Source organism: Mastomys coucha, unplaced genomic scaffold, assembly GCF_008632895.1.
Source record: "Mastomys coucha isolate ucsf_1 unplaced genomic scaffold, UCSF_Mcou_1 pScaffold18, whole genome shotgun sequence".
NCBI classification, from domain to species: Eukaryota; Metazoa; Chordata; class Mammalia; order Rodentia; family Muridae; genus Mastomys; species Mastomys coucha.
The window spans coordinates 88,068,805-88,095,285 of NW_022196900.1; the positions used below are offsets into that span (position 1 = coordinate 88,068,805).

At 51.4% G+C, this 26,481-nt stretch overlaps 1 protein-coding gene across 17 annotated transcripts in view; it reads right to left on the reverse strand.

The window, feature by feature from the left end:
- Positions 1-24: 24 nt before the first annotated feature.
- The window catches only part of Ptpru (protein tyrosine phosphatase receptor type U), a 78,778-nt gene continuing 52,321 nt past the window's right edge, over positions 25-26,481 (reverse strand). For 12 of the 17 annotated variants that reach the window (XM_031378869.1, XM_031378866.1, XM_031378865.1 and 9 more), the window contains 16 exons: positions 19,580-19,770; positions 18,978-19,053; positions 18,515-18,591; positions 16,991-17,008; positions 11,910-11,946; positions 11,168-11,265; positions 10,962-11,078; positions 10,117-10,271; positions 8,032-8,167; positions 7,439-7,588; positions 5,802-5,975; positions 4,039-4,179; positions 2,979-3,104; positions 2,692-2,849; positions 1,159-1,294; positions 25-964 (listed from right to left, as the gene is read on the reverse strand). In XM_031378869.1, coding sequence (XP_031234729.1) covers positions 902-964; positions 1,159-1,294; positions 2,692-2,849; positions 2,979-3,104; positions 4,039-4,179; positions 5,802-5,975; positions 7,439-7,588; positions 8,032-8,167; positions 10,117-10,271; positions 10,962-11,078; positions 11,168-11,265; positions 11,910-11,946; positions 16,991-17,008; positions 18,515-18,591; positions 18,978-19,053; positions 19,580-19,770 — 1,853 coding nt within the window. In that variant the 3' untranslated portion in view covers positions 25-901. The remainder of the gene's footprint in view (positions 965-1,158; positions 1,295-2,691; positions 2,850-2,978; positions 3,105-4,038; positions 4,180-5,801; positions 5,976-7,438; positions 7,589-8,031; positions 8,168-10,116; positions 10,272-10,961; positions 11,079-11,167; positions 11,266-11,909; positions 11,947-16,990; positions 17,009-18,514; positions 18,592-18,977; positions 19,054-19,579; positions 19,771-26,481) is intronic. The other 5 variants (XM_031378871.1, XM_031378868.1, XM_031378864.1 and 2 more) reach the window with 3 other exon arrangements.

Below are 26,481 nucleotides of genomic sequence, written 5' to 3' on the forward strand. Positions count from 1 at the left end.
AAAAAAAAAACAAAAAACAAAAAAAAACAACAAAAAAAGCACTGGTCTTCCATCCCAAAGCACCCCTTCTTTCTCTGTATCCTAGAAGCGGACACCAGCCCTGCTCTAGCCTGCCCACCCCAATCCAGTGGCAGCCTCACCAAGAGCCACAGGGACCTCAACCCCAGGGGCTGGGATTCAGCCTTGTGGATTGTCACAGGCCCAAGCTGAGCAGGACCGAGCCATGGGGACCTGAAGGTTAAGGAAGAGGGAGCTGAAGTGTATCATTCTGCATATACTGGGCCAGGCAGGGATGGAGCCCAGGAGGGAGGCACAGGTCCCATTGCAGGAAAAGCTCAGAAGCAGGAGGAAAGCGTGGCGAGCAAAGCACCCCTGGGTCTGTAGGGGCAGTGGGATGGAGAACAGAGATGCAGGATGCCCGGCGTGTCCCACCGGCAAGATAGGGAGGAGTCCCAGCTTCAGGACTCCTGGGGGGCTCAGCCAGTGGGGGCTCAGCCCCTGCCGAGTCCCAGTGAGCCTTCACCACGTGCAGAAAGGACCGCACTGGGTGCAAACCATGGGCACTCTCTGCAGACGTTCATTCGTTTCTTGCCAAGGACTGTAATGGGGCAGAGAGGCCTGGCCTGGGCTCCCCAGCACTAGCTACTTTGGCCCAGGCAAGCTTCTCTGCACAGGTCTGCAGCGTCCTCTGGAGGTGAGGCTGATACAATCTTGCAAAGCCCCTCCTTGGCCTGCAGTGTTCCCATGAGGGTCACCAAGATGGTGCAGCGTCCGTCCGTTCCAGTGTTTTCTCCCTGTGGAATTATGGCTGAGCAAAGTTGGGGCCACAGGCCCTCCTCGTGAGTCTGGGATGATGGGCCATGCCCTGGGTGTTCACTGGGTGCCCCAGGCCAGGTGCCTGCTATCTCAACTCCAGCGCCTCCAGGTACTCCAGGGCCACGTCGTAGCAGAAATGGTACTGATCCTGGGGAAAGAGAGCAGCTTGAGCCCTGGCCACCCTCCAGAAAAGGGGGAATGAGGAAGGCAGGCATTCTAACAACCCAGGACTGGAATGGAGGCCCAAAGTTGGGGGCCAGACAAGAGTATGTAGGTTCTGAGAAATCCAGTGGGGGTTGTTTGGGGATCTTAAGTGGCCGTGCCTGGGACACGGCTCCTCACCATGGTCTCCACCATATTGGGCTTGTAGTTCCGAAGCGTTTTGGCAGCAAAGAAAACATCCACCAGGCTGTGACAGCGGATCATCTCCAAGACAGTGGCACAGGCGCAGAAGGTGCCGCTGCGGCCACCCCCGTTGCTAAAGGAAACACACAAGAGGTTTGGGACAGGACTTGGGAACCCCAAGATGAGGAGTGGAGCTAGACCATCTAAAGGCAGGGGCAAAGTCAGAGAAGCCAACGGTGGGGGTGACAATGAAGAGCCACGTAGGCTTGGCTAGGGAGATGGGAGATGAGAAGTAGAACCCAGGAGCCAGTCCTAGGAGCAGAAGGTTAGGGACGGTTCAGGGTTGAGACTGGCATCCAGAACTGGGTATTGTGCCAGAAGACATCCTCAAGAAGCATTGGCTTGCAGACTCCTAGAGGAAAGTGCCAACCACACTTCAAGTGACAGAGAAGGGTAGCTCAGAGGCAAACAAGACCCAGAGCAAGATGGGAAATGGGAAGACCAGCCAGGGTCAACAGTGCTGACACACAAGCCAAACAGGCGGCTGGGCACAGCCCGTGGCCACCAGGCATCCCAGCCTCCTCTTCCCACTTCCGTCTGTTTCCATGACCCAGCAGGAGCCTCCTGGGGAAATGGGAGACTAACTAGCTTCCTGCTGCAGGAGTCACTCACAAAAACTGAAGGTGAGCAGCCCTCAGGGGACAGGGCCTAGGCTGGCATTGGGAGACTCACAATGCCCAGGAAGCACGAAAAAGAGGTGAGTGTGCCCAGACAGCAAATGAAGACCTGCATTTCTGAATGGAGGCACACATAAACGAATGAGCCAGTGGGATACACACTAGAGAAAGAAAGAATGTTGCATGTGTACATGCATACATAAAGGCTAGAATGTAGCATAAAGGGTATGCTACATGGGGCCAACAGAATGGCTAAGTGGGTGAGAGCGCTTGCCACTAAGACTGATGGCCTGAGTTCAGTTCGCAGGATCTACATGATAGAAGCAAAGAGCTGACTCCTACAGTTCCTGTTGTCCTATGACCTCCATACATACACGCTGTTATGCAAAAACAAACTCATGGGCACAAACATGTATGTGCGCACACACACACACACACACATTAAAGAACTGTAATTCTTTAATTACAGTTAATTCTTTAATTACTGTAATTTTAAAAGTTTTTAAAATATGCTACCCAGAGCCAGCAAGATGCCTCAGTAGGGTAAAGACACTTGCCACGCAAACCTGGTGACCTGGGTTTGAGCCCCAGAGCCCGGGTAAAGGTACAAACAGAACCAACTCTATGAAGCTGTCCTCTGACCTCTAGACAAGGGCTGCACCATGTGCATGCCTATGCATCATCACACACGCATATGCACACATACAAATGAAGAACAAATGTAAGTATGTTGTAATGTCATGGAGTGAGGGATTCTGACAGCCCCTGGAGCCTGGACTCCTGTGTGTTAGCTCTGAGAGCCCTGCCAGTCTCCAGTCTCTCACCCACCTACCCCCTCCCAGGAAGCACTCACAGACAATGCACCACGGTGCGCCCATCCCCACTCTCCGCCTGCCACTTGTCCACCTCAGCCAACAGGTGCAGGAAGGCCTTCCTGGAGTCAGGCGTGTCCCGATAAGCCGACCAGCGAAGGAACTGGAAGTGCCGTACCAGCAGGTGACCCTCCTGCAGCTGGGAACACAGCAGCCAGGCAGGCAGAGAAACATGAGCACGCAGGCTATAGGAGCCTCCCCGATGACCTTGAGAGGGTCAGTAAAGGCAGCCCTGGCCGCTCACCCTTGGCCTCCTCAGGTCACTCACCCGAGAAGAGTTCTGCACCCGGAACACTCGGGACACCAAATCTTCATTTGCTGTGCCAGACACAAACTCCACCTCCATGAGTCCGTACTGCTGTCGGCCTGGCTCTGGCCAGTACTGCAGGCAGGGCTGGGACACAGAGAGGAAGCTGAGTAGAAGAGGGCCAGCCCCCCACACACTCCAATGTCAGCCCTGGGGGTCCCAGCCTGGCTCAGTGCCTGGCTCCAGACTCCCATGCAGCGGACCTATCTCTCTACCACACACCCATTAGAACACTAGCACAGCCGCCCGCAGCACTGGCATATCCAGATTGGTCTCAGCAAACTCTTCGCAAGCAGCATCATGATCCCCATTGCTATGTGGCTGGGAACCTTCCCTCTAACATGCTAGCTGCATCCCACACACACGTGTGTGGACTCCTGCATCACGCTACCGTCCTCCAGGAAGAGGCAGGCATGTGCCCCACCTATCCCAAACCAACAATGCCTCCTCTTTTCTGTCTCTGAGCCTGGCTCCAGCTCAGAGATAGGATGGTCCTGATGCTCAAACATGGTTTCACTCCCCACTCAGCTCCTGTAGACCACACTAGAGATGGGAGATGGTCAGAGGATGCCCTTCCAATGCACATATATGCACACATGTGCTTTGGCATAAAGAGGTAACATGGCCTACCCTAAGTCAAAGAGAAACCAGGAGCCTTGAATTTGTTTTACCTCAAAAGGCCCAGGGTAGGTAGTCTGGGGGAACCATTGCAAAAGCAGAAATGATGAATGGGATGTTCCAGGGCTGGAGAGCCCAGCACTGCCCCCTCCCACTGTGTGGCCTTGGAGAAAGCACCTCCTTTCTGCTGGTCTAATTCCTTTTCTCCCCTGAAGCCTTTATCCAGAAGCCACTGTCAACTATAAATGGGATCAAGTGCGCGCAACAGTCCCAGGTGCTCAGTAAAAAAGGAGCTGAGTTAGTCCCATGTAAAACCCTTGTTTATAGCTTAGAAAAGCCAGGCCCTGGGAGGGAGTGTGACAGCAGAGCTGGTGACAACAGAGCTGAGGCCCTGGAGCCTCACCCAGGCAGAGTTGGACTGGTTGAGCTGGTTCAGCATGACGATAGAGGTGCACCCGTAGTCATAGACCAGCCTCCAGAAGTCAGGGGTGGTACTCTGCAGTGGGTGCAGGGTCACAATGAAGGCGGCGCTCCGTGTGTAGCTCTGCAGAGGAAACGGCAGGGCACTGCACTCAGCAGGACCCTCTGATGGCTCACAGCACTCAGGAGGACCCTCTGCTGGCCCTGAGCAGTGCCTCTCAGAAACCAGCACTCACACATGGGTGACCAGAGACTTTCCTACAGACTGGACCAACCCCAAACGGACCCCAGCCGACCGCTTCCCTCAGACAACGCATTGGTGTCTCAGAATCAGTCTTCTGGAAGGCTAGGCCCACTACACATGGCTGGAACCAGGTATCTGAGGCTCCGGGGACCCAGCGGAAACCAACCAGCAGCCCATTCCCACCAGTGACCTTTCCTAGCTGGACACTGGAGTCACTTCTCCAGCCCCCAGGATATAGACAGCACACTGAGGTGAAAGGTCATGGATAGAAAGGAGGTCACGAAACCCAAAGCTTCCATTCCAAACTATGATACTCCCTGGGACCCTTCAGTGGGCCCAGACACCCAGCTGAGTGATCCAGTGGGCACACATACACACACACACACACACACACACACACACACACACACACACACACACACACACGGCACCAGGCTGAGGAAGGGTGTGTGCCTCTCCCATGTGCCTCACTTCAGACACAGAGTTTCAGCTCACAGAAGCTCACAGGCAACGCCAGGTGTCCCTCTCACCTTGTGCCTTGTGCTATCCTGCTGTGGGGCTCTGGGCCAGGAACTAGGCCACAAAAAGCCTACCTCCTTCAGACCAACTCAGGCTTGGGGCTCTCTCCTCCCTACCTCCTTCAGACCAACTCGGGCTTGGGGCTCTCTCCTCCCCAGATGGAGGTCTTCCAGTTGCGTTGAGCCTGGCCTGGCTCTCTTCTCTTATTTCTCCCTGACCACTCACTACCCTTGGCTCTTTGCTCTCGGCCATGTGAGTTTTTAGTGCCTTGCTCCTCATCCCCATGATGGCCTGTCCCTGATGTGTGTAGGAGGGGCAAGTCAGCCTGGCAGAGGGTCCAAGACACACACAGCCTATATGGCTACATAGGGAAAGCCATGTTCTCTCCCGTTTTCTGTAACATTTGGTTCTCTGCCTGTCTGGCTCCTGTGCTTCTGTCATGTGGCTTTAAGAGAGAGGAACAGGAGCGATGCTCACAGTTCTTCCTCCTCAGAGGGCATCAACCCCAGTCCCCCAACCCCGGCATCTATGCCCCGCTCTGCTTGCAATGCCCAGTCAAGGCTGTGAAGACTCTTGGGCCAGGGACAGGTCTGCTCACTGGTTCCTGGGCCACAATTAGATAAGGATGGGGGTCTAATCACTACTGTAGGCCAGGCACAGCCCCATCTCCTCAAAACAGGCTCCTGCAGCTCTAAATATCAAATGTCAAGTCCTGACCTCAAATCCTCAGGGATTCCCAGTCAAAGTCCTCATCTCACTCCAGGCTCTGCTAGGACTGGTCCTGGAGACAACCCTGCCTGAACTCCACCACCCAGACCTCACTAAAGCTGACTGTAATAGCAGGAATGGAATGGAACACTGGGTGTCCTGAGTGGGCATCATGAGGGGATGTCCCTCCACCAGAGGCGTTGGCTATGATCCTTTGACTCCAGGGCCCTCCCAGGAGGGGCAGTTGCAAAGCAACAATAGTCTCGGGCTCTCACATCAGTCAGCGCTGCGTTGATGTAGTTGTTGGGATCCCCATCACTGGAGATGAGGAAGGGCAGGCAGCGGTCTGGTGGCAGCACATCCATGCTACGGTTCTTGTCCCGATTCCGGGGCAGCAGGGCGATGCTGCACTCCTCCACGTCCAGTGGTGGCGTGACTGAGTTCAGCGTCTGCAGAGAAAGAGAGAGAGACAGAGACAAAGAGACAGAGAGACAGAGACAGAAAGATGGAGACAGACAGAGACAGAGACAGAGACAGAGAGAGGGGGGAGAGGACACAGAGAGAGACAGACAGACAGAGGCAGAGAGACAGGGGAAGAGAGAGGGAAAGAGAGAGAAATGAGACTGAGCAGGCCCTTTCAGGGCCTCCTCAAAGGACCTTAGGTTAGATAATTAACTCTGGGCTATGGATGGAGAAACTGAGGCCCAGAGAGAAAGAAGTTAGGGAGCCAAGCTGCCCATCACCAGGCCAGGTAGGGCCTAGACCGAATGCTTGTCTCCCGGAGCCAGTGTGGGCTTGGATAAGTGACTTACTTTGCTCACTTATAAAATGGGAATGTGGTGTGCCTTTTCCACAGGGCTTCCTAGAAAGCCAAATGAGATCATACCAGGCACTAAGAGCCTGGTACACCAGGGCTCGGCATGTGGCAGGCCCAGCAATGATCAGCATTAGATTGTCAGTGTTCTCAAAGATGCAAGCATGAGTCCCACCTCTCCCCAAGAGACAACCCCAGGTACAAGGCAGAAGCCTTGGTCACAGCTCCATCCAGACAGAATGCACTTGTGAGAACCTGGCATAGGTTCAGCCAGAGCCATGACATCTATCTCTACTCCGAACCTTCGGTTTCAGGACAGTGGAGTGTTAGTTTCTCTCTTATTCTTGGGGATCCCTCCCAGGACCCCAAGTCTGTCATGATCCCCAAAGCTGACACCCCTCTCTAGGAATCACCAAACACATTTCCCAGGTAACCCTATGCTGGCTCCAGATTGTGCCAGTCAGCAGATACCCTATGCTAGCTCCTCCCTCCAGACTCCTCACAGCTCCTCAAGGTAAAGCAGGATTTGAACCCACATGTACCTGATCCCAAAGTCTCAGGTCACAACAGCTCTAACACAAGTCCCTCAATGTCTCAAATTCCCTTCCAGTCACCTAACTCTCTCCCTCCAGCTGGATCTCTGGCCTCAGGTCTTCCTGATTGACCCTTGATAGCCACAGTACTAAGGATTCCCACAGCACACTCACACACACCACCTATGTACACACTTCCAAACATACACACCCAACTCCAACACACACACTCACACACCTACACACACACTCACACACCCAAACTCCACTCCTATACACAAACACACCCAACCCTATATATACTCGTACAGCCCACGCATATACATATATATATATATGTATATATGTATATATGTATGTATGTGTATATATATATGTATATATATATGCATATACACAATCACGTACCTAACTCAAGTACACATTCACTCCACTCATATATACACGCATACACAACCATGCCCCTGTATACACATACCCAATTTTCCACATATACCCCACACTTCACACCTATACACACACTCACACACACCACATCTGTACACACACCTACTCATCCACCTACCTGGAACTCTTCCCGCAGCTGGGAGGAATTACTCTGAGGGTCAATGCGGATCATCTCCCTGTAGGTGGCCTTGAACTCGTTGACAGGGATGGTGGTCTCCCCACACAGGCAGGCCTCCAGGATTGCATCGTGGATGAAGATGTATTGTTCCTGAACAGGAGTGGGAATGTAAGAATGAGGAGGGGACTGGAAGCTGAGCTCCACAGAAGAGGAAGGACAAAGGCCAAGGCTGAGTTCAACCACCACCTCAGCTCATCTCTACTGCACCCAGGAACATCCCCAGCAGATCATCTGAGTGGCGAGGGACAGTCCAAGGTCCCAGGTCTAGTGAGGACACAAACCCTGGTACATGTGACTGTAGACTCCCCCTCCCCTCCCCTCCCACCACCTGACTTGCCTGTACAACACTGTGAAGTTTGACGAAACGTAAGAGCCTCCCCCATCCACCACCTCCACCCCCACCGCCCACCGCCCACCACATTTGAGATGGCTGGGGAAGGAAAGGCCTAGGATGCCCTGGAGATGTGTTACTGGGGGCTCCATGACAGAGACCTAAATGGAGGGGAGAGGTCGGGGACAGGGCTGGTCCGAACCTCCGTCTGGATCATGTTGACCCGCCGGGAACAGAGGGTCTTGACGCAGTTGTAAATGTCCACAACCCCCTCACACTCAGCCATGTCCAGCATCACATCCAGGACGATGTAGCAGCCCGTGCGGCCAGTGCCTGCACTGAGGGGAAGGGAAGGCCAGGGCCACATCAGAGCCTTGGGGCGGGGCAGGAGCTTGAGACCAGGGAGAAGAAAAGAAGAGGGGGACCAAAAATGGTGTCTTCCATAGCTATAGAACTCAGGGCTTAGGGACACTCTGACAAGAAGGGGCTGTGGAGCAAAGGGGACACAGTTAGGAGCAGAGGACAAGGCATGGGGAAGGACAAGACAGGAAAGGCTGGGGGGACATGGATGTGAGCTGCCTCAACGGAGCAACAAGGACTCAGGGAGAGGGATGAGTGTGATGCCCAGAGTTCAGTCCAGGAGCACACTCTCCCCTGGATATCCCAGATTCCTGTGTATCCTTCAAAGCCCCACAGACTCAAAGCTCCACATCCCCCGTGGAGCTCCCAACACTTCCAGGCCTTCTTCCTAACCCTCAGAGCAAGATGGCTAGTGTCTGTTAAAACATTTGCCACAGGGTCCCTGTTGATGTGGCTCTCTCTGTAACTCCCCTGGAGGGCAGCAAGAGCAGGGCTGTGTTGGATGCCACCAAGGTCCCAGCTTTAATATGGCACCACTGAAGCATTAAAGCGTTACTGAAGACTACCCAGCTCAATCACACAAGCACTTCGGAGGACACGGGCGGCATCCACTGCAGCTGAAAGTTACAAATAGCAATTCTGTCCCTACACGTGGTCTACAGCAACACGTGTGCCTTTCCTATCAAGAAGCCACATCTCTGAGCATCCTTAGCTGCCATTTTATTCTAGCACCATCATTTCCAGTGCCTAGCAACAGTAAGTGAACAGATGAACCCTGGGATGTTGCTGTGTGGACAGACCTCACATTGGGGAACCTAATTTACAGAAAGTTCTGGGAACAGGGAACATTCCAGAACTGGGCCATGTGAGTGCATGAGGGCAGTAGAGTGAGTGTGTGTGTGTGTGTGTGTGTGTGTGTGTATACAAACATGTCAGGGGTCAGAGGCCAACATCAAGTGTCATTCCTCAGGAATACATTGTCCTTCTGAGACAGTCTTCCCTGGGGTCCTGGGGCTTCCTGATTAGGCTGAGTCGGCTGGCCAGTTCGGGCAGGACAGGGTTTTCCTATCTCTATCTCCCCAAGGCTGAGATTATAAGCACATGCCCCCACACCCAGAGAGGTGCTGGGATCAAACTCAGGTCCTTGGCTTGGGAAGCAGACACTTCAGCCAGCCAGCTCCCATGCCAGTGCTCTATCTCTCAATCTGAGATTAAGCTAGTGGTTCAGTTAATGAACACTCATTGTTTGTGATATAAATTACACTTTGCATTACAGACTTCTGTATGGATTAGAATTCATCCTTAAAAGATGCTGTCTTGAGGCTGGGGAGATGGCTCAGTGGTTAAGAGCATTGGCTGCTTTTCCAGAGGTCCTGAGTTAGTTCCCAGCAACCACATGGTGGCTCACAACCACCTGTAATGGGACCCAACGCTCTCTTCTGTTATGCAGGCTTACATGCAAATAGATCTTTTTAAAAATTCAATCTCGAAATCTTGATGAGATTTGAACAGAAAAGGAGGGAGGGAGGGAGGGAGGGAAGGAGGAAGGGAGAGAGAGAGAGAGAGAGAGAGAGAGAGAGAGAAAGAGAGAAAGAGAGAAAGAGAGAGAGAGAGAGCCAGGAGGCCACAGGACAGAAGACAGCCATGTGGCATTTGGTGAGTTGGGAACAGTCCCTGTAGAGGAGTCAGAATAAGCCACAGGGACTGGGCTTGCAGGCTCCAGGACTCCTCAGCTCTGGTAAAGAGGCTCTGTGGGGTACCAACCTCAGAGCCAAAGCTCTTGGGATCTTTGAAACACTCTCTCCTATCATCTGTCTCCAAGCAGGGTAACCCAAGCCCAGGACTCCTTAGGGACCGTGGGCCTACCCGACTCCAGCCCAGCTCCCCACACCTGGGCCCCTCTCCTTGGGATCTCCAGCGTCCCCACCTGCAGTGGATGACGATGGGCCCAGCATCCGGCGGAGTGGAAGCTTTCACACGACGGATGAAGGCCAGCAACCCCGTGGCGTGGTAGGGGACACCATGCTCTGGCCATGCTGTGAAGTGGAACTGGCGGACCTCGTGCCGGGCCGAGTAACCTCTCTGTGGAAAGCACAGTGATGACCGTCAGCTGCCGGCGGTACTCACTAGACACCCGCTGTATGCCAGGCTCTGGCAAGGCTGGTAGCAACGTCCATTGTAGAGGTGAGGAAATGAAGGCCCCGTGGTGACCATCCCCTCTGCCCAGGCTGAACAGGCGCACACACTGCATTTGGACTGAGTCCGCCCAGATGCTTAAGCTATGCTGTCCAGCACCCACCTTGCCTCTGGGTTGTCGTGTAAACACAAGAGAGCATTGTGAGCTGAAGTCAGCATGCTTATACAGCCAGTACACTTACCCACTGAGCCATCTTGCCAGCCCTCCTCTGAGGATTTTACAGAGTAACTAAATGGGAACGTGAACCCTGATACAAAAGGAAGTCCTCTGACCCTCATTTTTCTCATCTGCACAATGGGTCTGGCGGTAAACACGTGTCCAGAGCTTCCTAGAGCTAAGACAATGTGTGTAAGGGGCTCACAGCATAGTGTCCCACATAGCAAGGAACAGCACAGGGCAGTCATCAGATCTTCTTCATTACGTCAGAGGCCCACTGGAGGCCAGCAGGAACTGTCACTGTCCCATCCCTCAGCCACACTCCCAGCAGGAAGGGCTCACTTGCCACTCCCTCCCCTCGTGCCTCCCACACTGGGGCAATGGAGGCTCTACATGGAAGAGGTGGAGAGGAGACTCACCCGCTCCAGGGCAAAGGTGCGCACCACATACTCAGCCAGTGTCTCTGTCTTCACCAGCGTGATCTTGATGTCCCCATACATGTCTGAGTCCTCGGGCCAATAGCGAGAGCACTTTACCTGGAGTCCCCAAAGCACAGGGTTCACTGGGCTCTTAGCCAACCATGAGGCCCAACCTGCCCCCAGCCCAACCCCCCAGCCCCGCTTACCCTGCCCACCTCTACCAGCTTGGTGATCATGACGATGCTTGCACACTGTTCCTGCCACACCATGCGCCAGAAATCGTAGATCATCTCAGGCTTCGGCCCTGGGGGCGCAGAGAGTGCCTATCCTTGAGCAAGGTCCCCCATGGCCAGCATACCATGATGCCCAGTGACACCACCCCTTACTGGGAGGCTCCCAGGACCCGACCCCAATGGGGGCTTCTCACTCATGCCAATATACCCCACCAAGCGCAGCTTCATGCCTGCAGGGCCCTAGAACGGGCGATAGCAGGGCAGAGCCGGGTTAGAGAGCCTGGTGTGCTGAGTAAGGCTTAGAGAGCTGCCTGGGGCAGACCTCCAAGAGAGGTGGAGAGAGAGGCAGAAGCAGAAAAGAGACGAGACTAGAGGGGACCCAGGTGGCCAGTCGGACCAAGAGGCATACTCCATAACAGTGAGGATGGGGCTCACCAGCCCTTGCACATGCATCACCACAGAGATACAGGCTCACAGAGATACACATGGCCAGGTTGCTGGGATGGACTGATCATACCCGGAGGCACAGACAGACAGAGGATAAAAGTGACAGTTACATGCAAGAGACCCAGGCAGGCAGTGGGGATGGAAAGACAGAAAGATGGGGAGGCAGACAGGAAGCTGAGCAGATCAGCAAGGAAGGCAGGCAGGCAGGTGGGCAGGCAGCAGACATTCCAGATCATGAGAGGGTGCCACAGGCTGAGGGGCCAGGTACCTTGAGTGGCTATGAAGTGGTTTGACCTGTGGTAGCCCTGAAACAGGAGAATGGGATGCAGTGAATGCAGAGGGAGCAGACATCTGTTCTTTCAGACAGCCCTCTCCTCCCCCTCCTCCCAGGAGTGGCATTCTGCAGACACCCCCACCCTCATGCCTCTGGATGAGGGTGTGACCTTGTCCTTCCAGTCTCAAAGCAGAGACAAGTAAAGTGAAGACACCAGGGTCTTGCTATGGAACCCTAGGGAAGACGGCCCTCTGTGAGCCCTCAAAGCAGGAGAGTTATCTGTTAGCAGCATGACTGTGGGTTAGAGACATATGAAGCCCAGGATGGTGCCTCCCTGTTCCCAGAGTCCCAGAAACATAATCCACCCCAAACCCCAGATATGGGAGAATCAATGGTTGGCAGAATCCCCAGTTTCCGTCAGGGTGTTCGGAATGGATGGTTCACTTCCCAAGGACCTCAGCTACCCAGAGCTTTGGTGGCTGGCGTGAGGGTTGGGGGTGGGGGGCGTAAAGAGGGTTTCAAGTTGGGTCTTTGGATGAAATTTTTAAATCTGTTTTACTGATTTAAGAGTATTCCTGAGAGTGGGTGATGGTCCCTTATTTTTCTAAATGCTCCTGTCTAACTCCCATGAAAGAGAAGCCAAGAGCTACTTCATCGTCCATCCCCAGAGCCCTCAGCCCAAGCATCAGTGAGCTGAAGTTCCAGGGTCATGGCGATGGCCCCATACTGTTCTAAACACCAACTTCTGTCTTATAAGAAAGAGAAGCCAAAAGCAAGCTATCTCATTCTCCATTCCCAGAGCCCTCAGGCCAGGTAGCACCAAGGCTACAGTGACCCCAAGGTCCAGCCAGGAAGCCAGTGCAGGCACTGAGTAAAGTTTACAAAGTACAAGGGAAGCAGGCGAGAGAGAAAACCAAGCTCCGCCCCTGGCCCTCAACACAGCTCCATGTAACTCCTCTGGACCCCTGGGCTTCCAGAAGCCAAAGGCCCTGGAGCCTTGCTGCCAGCGTCAATCCCAGTGGCCCTCAAGCAAACTCCCCTTCCTCCTCTTGGCCTCCATCTTCTCTTGCATGCGATAGATTTCCCTCCCAGGGATGTGAGGGCACACACGGTAATGTAAAATGTTGTCACTGGACCAAGCATAAAGCAGAATCATGAGCAGCTGTTATTTTTAACTGTATTTCAAAGGTCTCTAGAGTGGCGCTCACGCCTTTAATCCCAGCAAAAGCAGGGGTGGGGTGGGGAAAGAGCTGGGCCTCGAGGTGAGTTCCTGAGTGTTGGGTTCTAATGGACCTGGGTTCCTGGTGTCAGGCTCCAACAAGTGACAGCACTTTTAAATCGGTATCAACAATGGAGTAATGGAACTCAATTAAAACTGATTGGCTGGGCTGAGGATGAGGTTCAGGGGTAGCATTCCTAGCATGAGAGAGGGGTGGCATGCCTACCGTGTGGGAGACCCTGGATTCTATCCCAGCACAAACAAAACAAAAACCCATTGATTGATCTCAATGATTAGATGTTATAAAATTCATCTCTGTCCCCTTACCAACAGGAGAGCAGTCTGGCATTCTGGGTACACAGGAACCCCTGGGATAATGTCAGAGACCCACTTGGGCTCAGAGGACATGGGTGGATCTGGAAATGTGCCTTTCTGGCCAGTTCCTTGGCAGTGCCCATACTGCAGAGCCTCAGACAGGGGAGTAGCCAGCAAGACTGGATCTTTCTAAGCCTCTGATGCCCTCTGAGACTGGAAGATAAGAGCTAGACAGCCTCATGGTTGCCCTGGGAAAAGCCCAAACCCCTTCAAAGTGACAAACTGTGAAAAGCTACAAAACAGACCTACAAAAACCCTCGCTCTGCCCTCAGTACAGCCGCCTATCCAAGACCTGAGCAATCACCTCCACAGCAGGTCAGAGGGACCAGCTCACCTGGCCTACCAAGTAACTGAGCTTGAAACGGGACACCCTGCACCCAGCAAACCTAATATGCCTAAGCTCCACCCCAACACAGGTTCACCACCAAACCCCGCAACTCTGCCCCATCCCCTCAGAGCCCTTCCCAGGATCCTAGTCTTTCTTTGTTTGAAAATTGCATTTTAGAGAAAGTCTGGCCCAGGGTCATGCAATCTGCTTTGTCCTACAGGCCTATTTGTTTTCTTTTAATATTTATAAGATATGTGCATACGTGTATGCCTGCATGAGTTCATGTGCACCATGTGCATGTGTGAGCTGGCAGTGGCCAGAAGAGGGCATCAGATTTCCTAGAACTGGAATTACAGATGGGTGTGAGCTGCCCTGTGGGTTGAACTCAGAGCCCCTGGGAGAGTGGCCAGTGCTCTAACCACTGAGCACCTCTCCACCCCCACACAGCCCTATCTGAAGCAAGCATATGAGCACATGACTCACAATTCTGTTTGTTTGGTTGGTTTTTTAACATTATTATGTTTTTATTTACTTTGTGTGTGTGGAGGAGCATGTATGTGGACAAGTGCCACCACATGTGTGTGGCAGTCAGATGACAACCTACAGGAGTCAGTTCCTCCCTTTTTAAAGATATCATGCAAAGGATACAAATAGAGGTTTTGCTATACACACATATGTATGTTCATGTCCACCTCCTTGCTGACCGCAGCTCTCTTTGGCATGACACTTTGCAGTTAGGCTAAGCCTAGGTCAGCCTGGAAGAGCCACCTGGCTCTCTACCTCCCCAGTGCTGGGGTTACAAGCGTGAATCCCCACATGGGTTCTGGGAATTGAACTCCAGTCCTCACACTTGCGAGTCCACACACATTTGCCAATTCAGTCATCCCCAAGCTCCTACAAATACAAGTTGTTTTTGTTTTGTTTTGTTTTGTTTTGTTTTTGAGACAGGGTTTCTCTGTGTAGCCCTGACTGGCCTGGAACTCACTCTGTAGACCAGACTGGCCTCGAACTCAGAAATCCACCTGCCTCTGCCTCCCAAGTGCTGGGATTAAAGGCGTGCGCCACCACTGCCCGGCCAAATACAAGTTTTAAATGATCAAATCTTGAAGTAAAGTGAGCAGATCGCCTTGACCACATCCGCTGTAGGGAGTGGTGCCCGGGACGCCTGGAGCTCACACCTCAGGAAGCATCGCCAGGTGCGAGGACCACACAGCTGAGCCCTTGCTGCAGGCTTCGTGGGTGCTGGGGGAGAGTGGAATGATAGTGCTGGATTGTGCCTTACGGCTGTCATTTTACCTTTTTCAGACTAATATTATCATCTGCAAACGGTCCCTTCCACAATTAAACAATGCACCCCTAGGTGCCTGGCAATCGGCAGGTGCTGGTGGCGACAGGATTGCTCCCTGACATTTGAGTCAGCGTTTAAGCCCAGTTGAGACCTTCTAAGGGTATTTCTGACAGAAGGGAACCAAATGGGTGAAATTCAAAGGCAAGTGGGTTACCACGGGGAACCAGAAATTCTAAAGCCAGTAAGGGCCAGTATTCACCACAGCCCACAGGGGGCGCTAGGATTCAGCACATCTACTGTCTTTTGTGAACCTAATAGGCCTTTTACACTTGAGAATTTTACAAAGCAACTGTGTAACTGTACTCAGAGTAAGGGGCACGTCTGGGATAATTGGCTGTCCCTGCCAAATGTGACTGGGGGAAAGCTTCACTTCTTGCGTTAGTCTCTCCATGTTGTCTGGAAGTCTGATAATGAACAGAATTCTAGCAATGATTAAAAAAGAAGAAGAAATATCTTTTTCAAGAAGATAAAATGGAAAATGTACCCACAAAACAGCAGAGAATACCAGTCATTAAATAGTTTGAAATATAATCCTAGCATTCAGGAGGCAAGAGATGGCTGTGAATTCGAGTCCAGGCTCAGGTATGTAGTAGTTCCAAGCCAGCCTCGCTACAGAGTGAGACTCCATCTCAAAAAAACAAAATTAATGATGATGACTATAAATAAGACAACTAAATTAATTAGGGTTTTCCTTTTCTTTCTGTCTTCCTTTCTCTTTTTAATTTAAGACAAGTTAGCCTCAAACTTACTGCATAGCTAAGGATGACCTTGAATTAATTAATGAGTTAATTAATTTATTTATTTTTATATTTTGTTTTGTTTGTTTATTTTTTGAGACAAGTCTCTCTACATAACCCTTGGCTGTCCTGGAACCCGATCTGTAGACCAGGCTGGCTTCCTGCTCAGAGATCCACCTGCCTGTGCCTCCCAGTGCTGGCATGAAAGGGGTGTGCCACAACACTGAATTTTTACATGATGTTGGGTCTCAAACCCAGGCTTTCATTCACACTTGGTCAGCACTCCACTAACTGAGTTGCCCTCAGCCCTTTTTAATTCCCAAAAGAGTAGGAGGTAGTACAATTTCTTTTTTTTGGGGGGGGGGGGAGACAAGGTTTCTCTGTATAGCTCTGGCTGTCCTGGAACTCAGAAACCTGCCTGCCTCTGCCTCCCGAGTGCTGGTATTAAAGGCGTGCGCCACCACTGCCCGGTGGTAGTACAATTTTTAAACTGATATTCAAACTAATTTTTTGGAAGAAAAAAAAAAGCACATTCAAATTGGGGCTAAATGGAGGGCAAAATGATTGGGGTTGAGTTTTAAGCAAACTGATCACAAAGGGATTTGAACAATAGGGAGATGAACTTGAAGAAGACTGACCAGGCCTCAGCCAGCCTCTCCACAGTGGACGCAAGGCCACGGAGGGCAGCTTCCCCACTCCACATACCAAGAGCTCTGCAGAGGGCAGAGGTGGTGGCTGGACAGGGGGACACAATGGTGACGGCAGTAACCAGCACCCTAACATAGCTGCTTTTGTGGAGAAAGCTGGGGGGGGGATGTGTCCCAATGGGGAGACAAAGTCTTCAGCCGTGGCAGCCCCTAGCAGGCTGCTGGAACGGGTGGCTGGAAAAGGGAAGGAGGGAGAGAGAGAAAGAGAGACAGCCCGCCGGAGCCTGTGAGAGAGCCCGGGACACAGCCAGTTCACCAGACAGGAGGAGGAGGAAGAGGAGGAAGAAGAGGAGGAGGGGAAGGAGGACAAGGAGTAGGAAGAGGAGGAGGAGGAAGAGGAGGAGGAGGGAGAGATACTTACTTGTCGGTTTATCCGAATCTTAATGATTCCAGTGAGGGAACAGAACAAAGCAAAAGAGACAGATGTTAGGCCAGAGGTGAGTGGAGGTGGGCAGGGCACAGGAAAGGCCAGAAAGGGTGAGTGAGCTGGCAGGCAGAACAGAGACAGGTGGCCAGAGAGAGGGAGGGATGGGCATGTCCCTGCCAGGGCCCCCGAGAGAAACCAACCAGGTGGAACCCCAATGAGAAAGGTCCACTGTCCCCACACCGCCCAAGCCTGTGAGGCCAGGCTTGGCTCTTACCCCAGGCAAGGAACAGGATGGGAGGCAGGGAGAAGGCAAAGGGTTCTGGGAAACAATTGAACTGGTGGCGAGTTCAATTCCAGGAGGAAGACAGAAGAGAGGAGAGATGTCTCCAGAGATCCTGATGACCTCAGCCCTGGTAAACCGTGGCTTCCTCCCTGACCTTTGACTTCCCTGTTCATACCTGAGCATCCCTCCCCTTCCTCTGCGACCACACTGCCCTGGCTTTGCCACTAACTGGCTATGTGACACTTTTCTTCCTGCCTATGAGCTCCCAGCTAATCTGAAATGAATTTCCTTGCATGTTTCCTTCAGTGTTAATCTGTTTCCCCTACTGGAATCTATGTATCATTAAAAAAAGAAAAAAGTAATGGTCACATAGTCTCATCTCTGGCCCTGGTGCCCAGCTACTCAGAAGAATGCATTTCCTTCACAATTAAAGGATGTTCTCTCAATTTCAGCTTGCTACATGGAATGCAGTCAAGGCCCTGGGCCTTGCCCAGTTCCCATCCACACCCAGATCCACCCCTGGGAAACCTGCCCTCTCTTGGTCCCTCCCCTCAGGCCAGCCACATCCAATGTCAGGACAGTCAGACGGTTAGCAGCGGAGACTGAGGGGACAGCCAAGTTGGGGCTTGAGTCTTTTCTTTATCACTCTAACTGTGTGACCTAGAACTGGTAGCTTCACCTCTCTGAGCTCCAGCTTCCTCTCCTGTAAGTCGAGGTCATGCAATAGAGGGTGATAAGGTTCTATGAAATGTGAGAATGCACGTAAAGTGTTTTATCACTGTGCCTGGCATACAATGTGTGCTCAGTAAAAAACACCTCGCTATGTGTGGAGGGCCACTGTAATCAAGCCAAACACTTTGACAGCTTCCTGATAGCCCTGGGAGCTGACACCCAAGGCCTTTACCATCTAGCCCTGCATAACCTCTTCAGCTTCACTATGGAAACCATGAGAATCCCTCCTCCAATCTCTCAGCCCCCTGCTGAGGCAGGTCCTCCCATCCCTCAGCCTCCCTGTCTGCCCCCAGCTCTTGTTCTACCTCCCCATGGGTGAGCACAGCCCTCAGGATGCTTTCCTGCAGGCCGACACCCATCTTCAGCTCCCCACCTCTGAGTTCCCTGGTACCAAACACAACTCAGCCATTCAGATCCTCATTTATTCTCTGGTAGGTTTCTGCCCTGCCTAGCCTGGCGGGGACAGGGACAGATAAGCAGAAAGAGCAGGGTCAGGCACTCACGTCTATGTAGTTGGCAGAGATGTAGTCGGCATCAGGGTCTCCCAGCATCGGGTGTAGTTTCACGTGGTGTCGATCATCTGTGAACAGAGTAGCAGAGCATGCTGTGCCATGCAGCCTGCAGGAGCTCTCCTGGAGACTAGGGCAAATGTCAAGTAGGAATGCCAGGGGACCGTTATAAGGGCTCAGAGCTGACCAATGAACTCTGAGCAACATGAGGATGGGCCAAGGGTTAGAGTCTGGGTATGGAGTTGAGGAATGCAAGCAGCAGTTAGCTAGGATCTCAACCTCCCAAACTTGTTTCCTCATCTCTAAGATACTATGCTGCCATGCACTGTACAGTCATCACAACAGCCAGGGCTCTATGTCTCAGAGGACAAGACTACACGGAGCATGCGCTGGCCACGCTCCCCCTTCCTCACTTCCTCCGGTCGTTGTGAGTTCTGGCCCCTTTCCTGGAACTCACAGGCAGATACTGGCTCCTGTCGGCTGCCCTTGAGCTTGTCTTTCTTCTTGGTGGCGTCCCAGCCTTCAAAGAAACTCTGCCAAAGGGAAAGTGGTAGTTAGTGGGAGAGAGAGACTCCAAGACTCTCAGAATCCCTCCCCACAAGGGGAATGATGAAGGCAGAGTGGGGGTGGGACACCATAAGGGCCAGGTATGTATTGGGGGAAGGGAAAGATGAGCCAAAGGGAGGTCAGAGTTCACAGAGGTTAGGATACAGAACCCTGAGTTTGAACTGGGAAGAGAGGAAAGATTAAACCATCAAGAGATTAAGTTAAAGTGGAGGTAGTGGTGGTATCCAGACCAGGGTGGCTGCAATCCAATCAGATGAGGTCAGATTGGGTTTAGGTCAAGGTCAGCATTGATGTGGCTCCAACCAGAGACAGGGGAAGACTGATTGGTGTGGAGATGAGACAGAACAGTGAACAGCCAGACTGTCTGAGCTTGAAGTAGAGGTCAGAGTCAAGGTCAGCGTGTTAGGTTGCCTTAGGGACTGTCATGGTTCGGGTCCAGCCAGAGCTGGCCTGAGAGTTTCCTCCACAGTGAGAAGAGCGGGCCATGCCCACCTCATACTCCTGCTTGAAGCCATAGCCCTCGGCTGTCTTCATCTGGTTGATGTGCTGCAGAAGATCAGCCACGCGGACCGCAGGGTGGAGCTGCCCTGTGTGATACGGGGAGCCCTTCCGACCGCACGGGCGCCGAGGAGAACCCCCCAGGAGGCTGCTGGCCTCAGTGACACCACTGCTTCGCTGGTCTCCTGCAGGAAGGGAAAAGGGCTCTCACATAGATGCATACTCAGGCTGGAGGCCCCTACAGCCAGGGAGCACAACCCAGAGTCAAGCTTAGCAAGGCCACCCGATGAGCACCTGCAAGTATTTCCCTTCTGCATGTTAGGTTTCCCATCTACAAAATAAGCAGGTCAACTGAGGTGACCCTATGGGGTCACCTAGGGTCCTCGTGGCTCCATCACCCAGTGATCCCATGACAAGGTCACACCACCCTGCCAGGTTTCAGTGTTCAAACTACACAGGCAGTATTCACAGAGCCCTGGATACGCCATCCCCCCCCCCCCCAAGGAACAATCTGGAACATTGGCAACTCCCAGCAATTACCCCCATTCAAAGATGAGCAATGCAAAATTAGCTTGCGCAGCCACCCCTCCACCAACAATGCCAGGCACCTGAATAGAGGGTTTCTCCTGAGCCAACATTTCTATTGTCAGCCAAGGCAGTGGCCCAGACAAGGGGGCTTCACAGGCCCCAGACCCTGCCAGACAGACACACTCCCTCTCTAGCACTTAGAATTAGCATCCCTAAGAGCATCCTACCCTGGTTCGGGAGCTCAGGTCTAAGGCTGAGGAAAGCAGCCATTGCTTCTCCTACCTGGAGCTTCCCTCACCGTGTGTCTCCTATCTCCTCTCAGCAAGGGCTACATGGCTGACTAGAGACCTGTCCTTCATATTTCTCACTGGTCTGGCCTGGCAGGGACTATGAAGAGATCTCTAGTGGGGGCCTGTTCTTCCCTCCCTGGGCCTCCCGCATGCAGACCCCTCAGTACCCTTCCTCTCCTAGCCTTTATGCCCCAAGAACTCATACATATCTTCCATGTCTCAACCAAAATGACCCCTGGAGGCCTTCTCCAGTGTGAACCTATGCTTCCCCTTAGAGGCTCACAGAGAGAAGAAATGCAAGGTGCCCAGACCACTCCCCAGAGCCCCGACCGATCAGGGAGGCCACCTCTCGGCGTCTTACGCCAATGTTTGCAAACTGCTTCCAGGTAGGGCTTCAAGGCCATGGCAGGGTCTTCCTACTTCGCCACACTCCTCTCAGCAGCCTTAGTCCTAAAGAGTGTCCAGTTTAACAGAGAAAAACTGCCTCCTGTGTGCGATCCCGAGCTCGGGTGGCTGACAGCTAAAGAACTGGTCAGTTACCAGTTCATCATGTAGTCAGATGCTCCACACCCTTAATCATACAGACAGGGAAGCTGAGATCCAAAGAGGGAAGACAAGATTCATGACATAGTGGGTAAGAATAGTAAATATGCAAGATGCATGTGCACACACAAACACATGCGTGCACACACACATACACTCGCACACTTCATGGTCATACACACATACATGCACATGCATACATGGACACTTCCACACAAGTGGACACATGTGAGTGCTTACACACATGTGTACATGCATGTGTGAACACTTACACATACACTTGCAGGCTTACATGAACATACAACTGCACATATGAACAGTTATATACACACGAGCACACAAGTTAGATACAGAGAGGAGGGGATCTGTAGTTAAAGGTCTCTGTCCATTTCTGATGTAAATAAAAATAAGTAGGTGTCTTCCCTGTAAGGCCTCTCAGGACTTCCAGCATGTGTGCATTTGAAATATTCAAGAGATGAATGGGAGGAAGGCCGCTTCATGTCTCTCACCAGGCAGGGCTCTTTGTGTTTTATAAAACACCCTCAGGGGGCCGCAGTACAGACGGACAGAGGCTCTGGAGTTGGGCAGACCTCAGATGAAACCCCATTTCTGCATATGACCTTGAGAATGCTGCTTAGTCTGTCTGAACTTCCACTTCTCCATGTCAAATTAAGTAAAAACTGATTCTGCTCAACATGGCGGTGTAAATGTTAAACAAGACACCATATAAGAGGCATTTAGAGCCTGGCACCAGGCACCGCCACCCACGGCAACTGCTGGCATTGTTAGCTGTTTCCAGGAAAGGGAGTCCCTGAGTTCCCCAAAAGTCAGGGCAGCTGACTGAACACCTGGTCCTTCTCCGTTGTAAGACACTGGTCCAGCCTGCAAAGTCGGTTCCAGGAAGCTGCCACAACGACACAAGTAGACAACATACAATACTTCAAGAAGGGTTTCTGGGACTGGGGAGATGGCTCAGTCAGCAAAGCACTTACTTCACAAATCATGTGGATCTGAGTTCAATCCCCAGCACTCAAGCAAAAAATGTCATGCACTATGAGACAGAGACAGTGGGATCCCTGGAATCTCAGTGGTCACACAGTCCAGCCTAATGGTGAACTACAGGGTCGTCAACATATCTCTCAGGAAGTGAGTAATAAGAAGACACCTGATGTCAATTTCCGGCTTTCAAATGCAAATACACAAAAGATTTCTGCTGAACTCAGGCCACTGAGGAGACTGAGAGCTCAGGGGGTTATTGTGGACACAGAGCCAGTGGCTCACTAAGTGATCACCAGGTAGGAAGAGACTCAAACAAGAGTGACAGGAGATTGACAGCTCATCCACAGAGCCCAGCGGGTCCACATGATCAGCAGGCACATAGGTGTAGTCCATTTCTGAAGACCAAGGGCCAGGCTGAAACTTTGATGTGAAGCCAAAGCTGAATCCTTACAGCCGAGCCCTAGAACAATGCAAGATATTCTACAAATGGGAAGGACCACCAGGAAGGATGCGGTCCTTGCCATGACCTGGCTTCCGGGGCTCGGAGAAGCCAGGTCCCCATTCTCTCTGCTGTGGGATTAGAGAAGCACTTCCCACCCCATCCCAAGCTCACCCACAGCAGGTTAACTATTACCCAGGGACTGGGGAGAGGGCTCATTGGGAAAGTGCCTGCCTTGGGGGCTTGATCCCCACATAAAAAGCCGGACATGAAAATGTATCCCTATATACCCAGTGCTGGGAGTGGGATGGGGTGGAAACAGGCTGGGGTCCTGGTGAGGAGGAAGAGGGAGCAAAGCCAGCATGGGCAGGCAACACCTCTGCTTCTGGTGGCCTGGTGTGCACCGTTCTTCTCCACTGTACCTTTCTCACACGGAGAGACTAAAACCAATGAAACAGGCAAAATAAACCATCCCTCCTGAAGCTACTTTTATAAGGGCCCTGAGAAGATCTACTAGATAAATGTGGTTTTCTGTTGTAAAGCAAAATTGAGTCTCTGATGTCTGGAAAAGACAAGAAAGGGGAGGCTGTTTCCAACAGACGGCAAGTAGACGTAGCTCGAGGGTTCTAAGCCTCAGCTCCAGCCTCCAAGGCTTTCCAGATGTTGTAACCTGGAGTCACTGGAAGGGAAAGGCCACCCTGGGCTACACAAGGACTCTGAGGCCAGCCTGGGCTACCTGAGACCTGTCTCACAGACGAATAAACAAGCAAGCAAAAAAATGAAGAAAAGGAGGTTCAGAGAGGGGAAATCATTTGCCCGGGTCACATAGTCAGGGGTAGTAGAGCCATGATTTGGGCATACGTCTTTCTGAATGGTCAGAATTTGTGTGTGCTGCATGGAGCTGGGGGTGGGGCTACCTCAAAGTTCTTGTATAATCAAGGGTGATTCCTCCCTTCCCCCATCCAAATGCTACAGGGGCTACAGGAGGAGTCAGCACGCCCTGTGTATGAAATGCTCTACGCAGAGCTTCCTTCACGTCAGGGGGGCCCTTTGCCCCTGGGCCACATCCACAGCCAGCCCTCCTTTTTCCTCTTTTTTGAAACATGAAGGCTGATAATCACCACGAAGCAATGTAAAAGGGTGAGAGTTCACAGAGGCAGGAGACAAACAGAAAATGGGTGTACACCAGGCTTGGAAACACACATGAAACAGATGAAGTCCCTGATAATGGAATGCCAAGTGCGGTACCATCAGAAGTATGCGAGACACTTTTATAGATATATAGAATAATCAAGAGTGACTCAAACACAGCCAGTCTGAAGGTTTTGCTGTCCATGGATTTTACCTCTTGGGCTGGGAAGATGGCTCTGTGGGTCAAGGTGCACATCACCAAGTCTGCCGACCTGAATTCAGTTCTCAGGACCCACATAGTAAAAGGAAAGACCCATCTTATGAGTTATCTGCTGACCCCCACACATATATACAGCAGCACTCATGGGCCCACACACATATGCACAGACACATGTATACAGAAAATGTGATGTAGTTACAACTTCTTAAAACTCTTGATAGCACTTCCTGGTCTCCAACCCCACATGATAGCTGCCCTGATCCCAATTTCCCAGGGTCCCTAGGAGAGGAGCTCCACTTTGCCCAGCCATCCCTCTGCCCATCCCCTGCCCCTTTCCAATGACCCTCAGAAGCAAGGCCTGTGTCCACACCAACACCTTTTTTAAAGAGGCTTAAGGGTCTTTACTTATTTACTTCAGTTGATATGAGACAGGGTTTCTCTATGTAGTCCTGGCTGCGCTGGAACTCACTATGTAGACCAAGCTGGACTCAAATTCACAAAGATCTGCCTGCCTCTGCCTCCAGAGTGCCAAAATTAAAGACTTGCGACACTACACGCACGGTAGATCTATTTTTAAAAGAAAATTTAAATCTTCCCATGAAGAAAACAATAGGCAAACTTTGCAGCAGTGGCTTGCTCACCCAAACCTTCCATGATAAAGTCCGGATACCAAAACCAGACAGGAAACGTACAAAGCAGACCCATTTGCAGGAAGAACCCACCCAGGAAGACCACTTGACGATCTTGAACAACAAGTACTGAATATTAGAAAATGTAAAAATGCCACTCACTTCATTAACACACAAAACAAAAGCCACAGCCATTGCAGTAAGTTCGGAGAAAGGGCCTGATGAGTCTAGTGAATGTTTAGTCTAAAAAACCCACTTAGCATGCTGAAAACTGAAGGGAACTGTCACCCTGACAAGACATTTTGACCCCCGAACCCTCAGCAAACTATTCTCCATGTTTAAATGTTGGAAGCATCTTTTTAAGGCCAAGAGAACAAGGCAAAGATTCCTGCTATAAGACCTTCCACTCAGTATACTTCAGGTGCCGACTGGAGAGATCCAGAAAATCACGGGAAGAGCAGTGGTTCTCAACCCCTACATTTCGACCCCCTTGGGGTGGCATATCAGATATCCCACTTATCAGACATTTACATTATGATTCAAAACAGTAGCAAAAAGTACAGTCATGAAGTAGGAACGAACTTATTTTCTGGTTGGGGGTCAGCACAGCATGAGGATGTATTAAAGGGTCACAGCATTAGGAAGGGCGAGAACCACTGGTCTAGAAGAAACCAAAGTTCTGGTGTCTCCAAATGGTTAGACTACATTGGGAAACCTGAGAGATTCTACAGATACATTAAAACTAAGAAGAAAACCTATGAAAGAGTATGAATGTAAGATCAAGTCACATATCAAAATCTCAACCCCAAGCCAGGAAGGTGTTAGTGCATGCCATTAATCCCAGAAGTCTGGAGGTAGAGGCAGGAGGATCTGTGTGTGTTGAAAGCCAAGCCGGTCTACAAAGTGAGTTCCAGGATAGCCAGGAATACATCCTATCTCCAAAAGAGAAAGAGAAAAAAGAAATGATGGAGAGAGGGAGGGAAGGAGGTATTTTAAAGTGCACTGTGTGCAATAGCAGTTAAAAACAAGATCAGTAAAGTGGATCTGCAGGTAAAGGGTGCTTGCTGCTAAACCTGATGACGACCTGAGTTCAATTCCTGGGACCTGCAAAATAGAAGGAAAGAACTGACTGCCAAAAGTTGTCCTCTGACCTACACACACACACACACACACACACACACAGAGAGAGAGAGAGAGAGAGAAAGAGAGAGAGAGAGAGAGAGAGAGAGAGAGAGAGAGAGAGAGAGAGAGAGTAAATAAATAAGCAAACAAACTAATAATGTAATGTAATGTTAAATGCTTAGGTCAGAGCCCTAAAGATTGTACAAGTTAGTGGTAAAATGCTATGCTTAGCATGCACCAAACCCTGGGTTCAATCCTCAGCAGCAAAAAGTAAGGGCCCTGAAGATGTAGTTCACCAGAGAAGTACAAGACCTTATGGAGAAATATGCTTTCAGGCATGGAAGATGTAAATAAGGTGATATGGGTCATGTTCATATACAGCGTTCATGAGAGGAAAGATGGTGTCTTAAAAATGCCCCATAGTGGGGCTGGCGAGATGGCTCAGCGGGTAAAAGCACTGACTGTTCTTCCGAAGGTCCTGAGTTCAAATTCCAGCAACCACATACCACCTGAACCACATACCAACCCACTACCGTTCACAACCACCTGAAATGAGAACTGATGCCCTCTTCTGGTGCTGTCTGAAGACAGCTACAGTGTACTTATGTATAATAAATAAATAAATCTTTTTTAAAAAATGACCCATAGATTTGATATGAAGCCACTTGAAAATACAATTCTAAAATTTGTAACAAAGAGATTGAAGACATGAAGAGCAAAGGGAGTGGGTGTGTCTCAGACACCAAGACAGCTGTGAGTATACTGTGATTTCAGCCCAGGAACCAGAAAACTGATCTAATAAAAGAGAGCCAGAAACTAATCCACACATCACGGAATGTGAAAGCCTGACAGGGACCACTCGGTAAGTCAGTACAGAGTGAGGGGCCCGCGAGCTAGCTCAGCAGGGAAAGGTGCTTGCCACACCAACCTGGTGAACCCAAGTTTGACCCCCAAACCCACCTAAATGCAAACTCTGAGAAGTTGTCCTCTGGCCT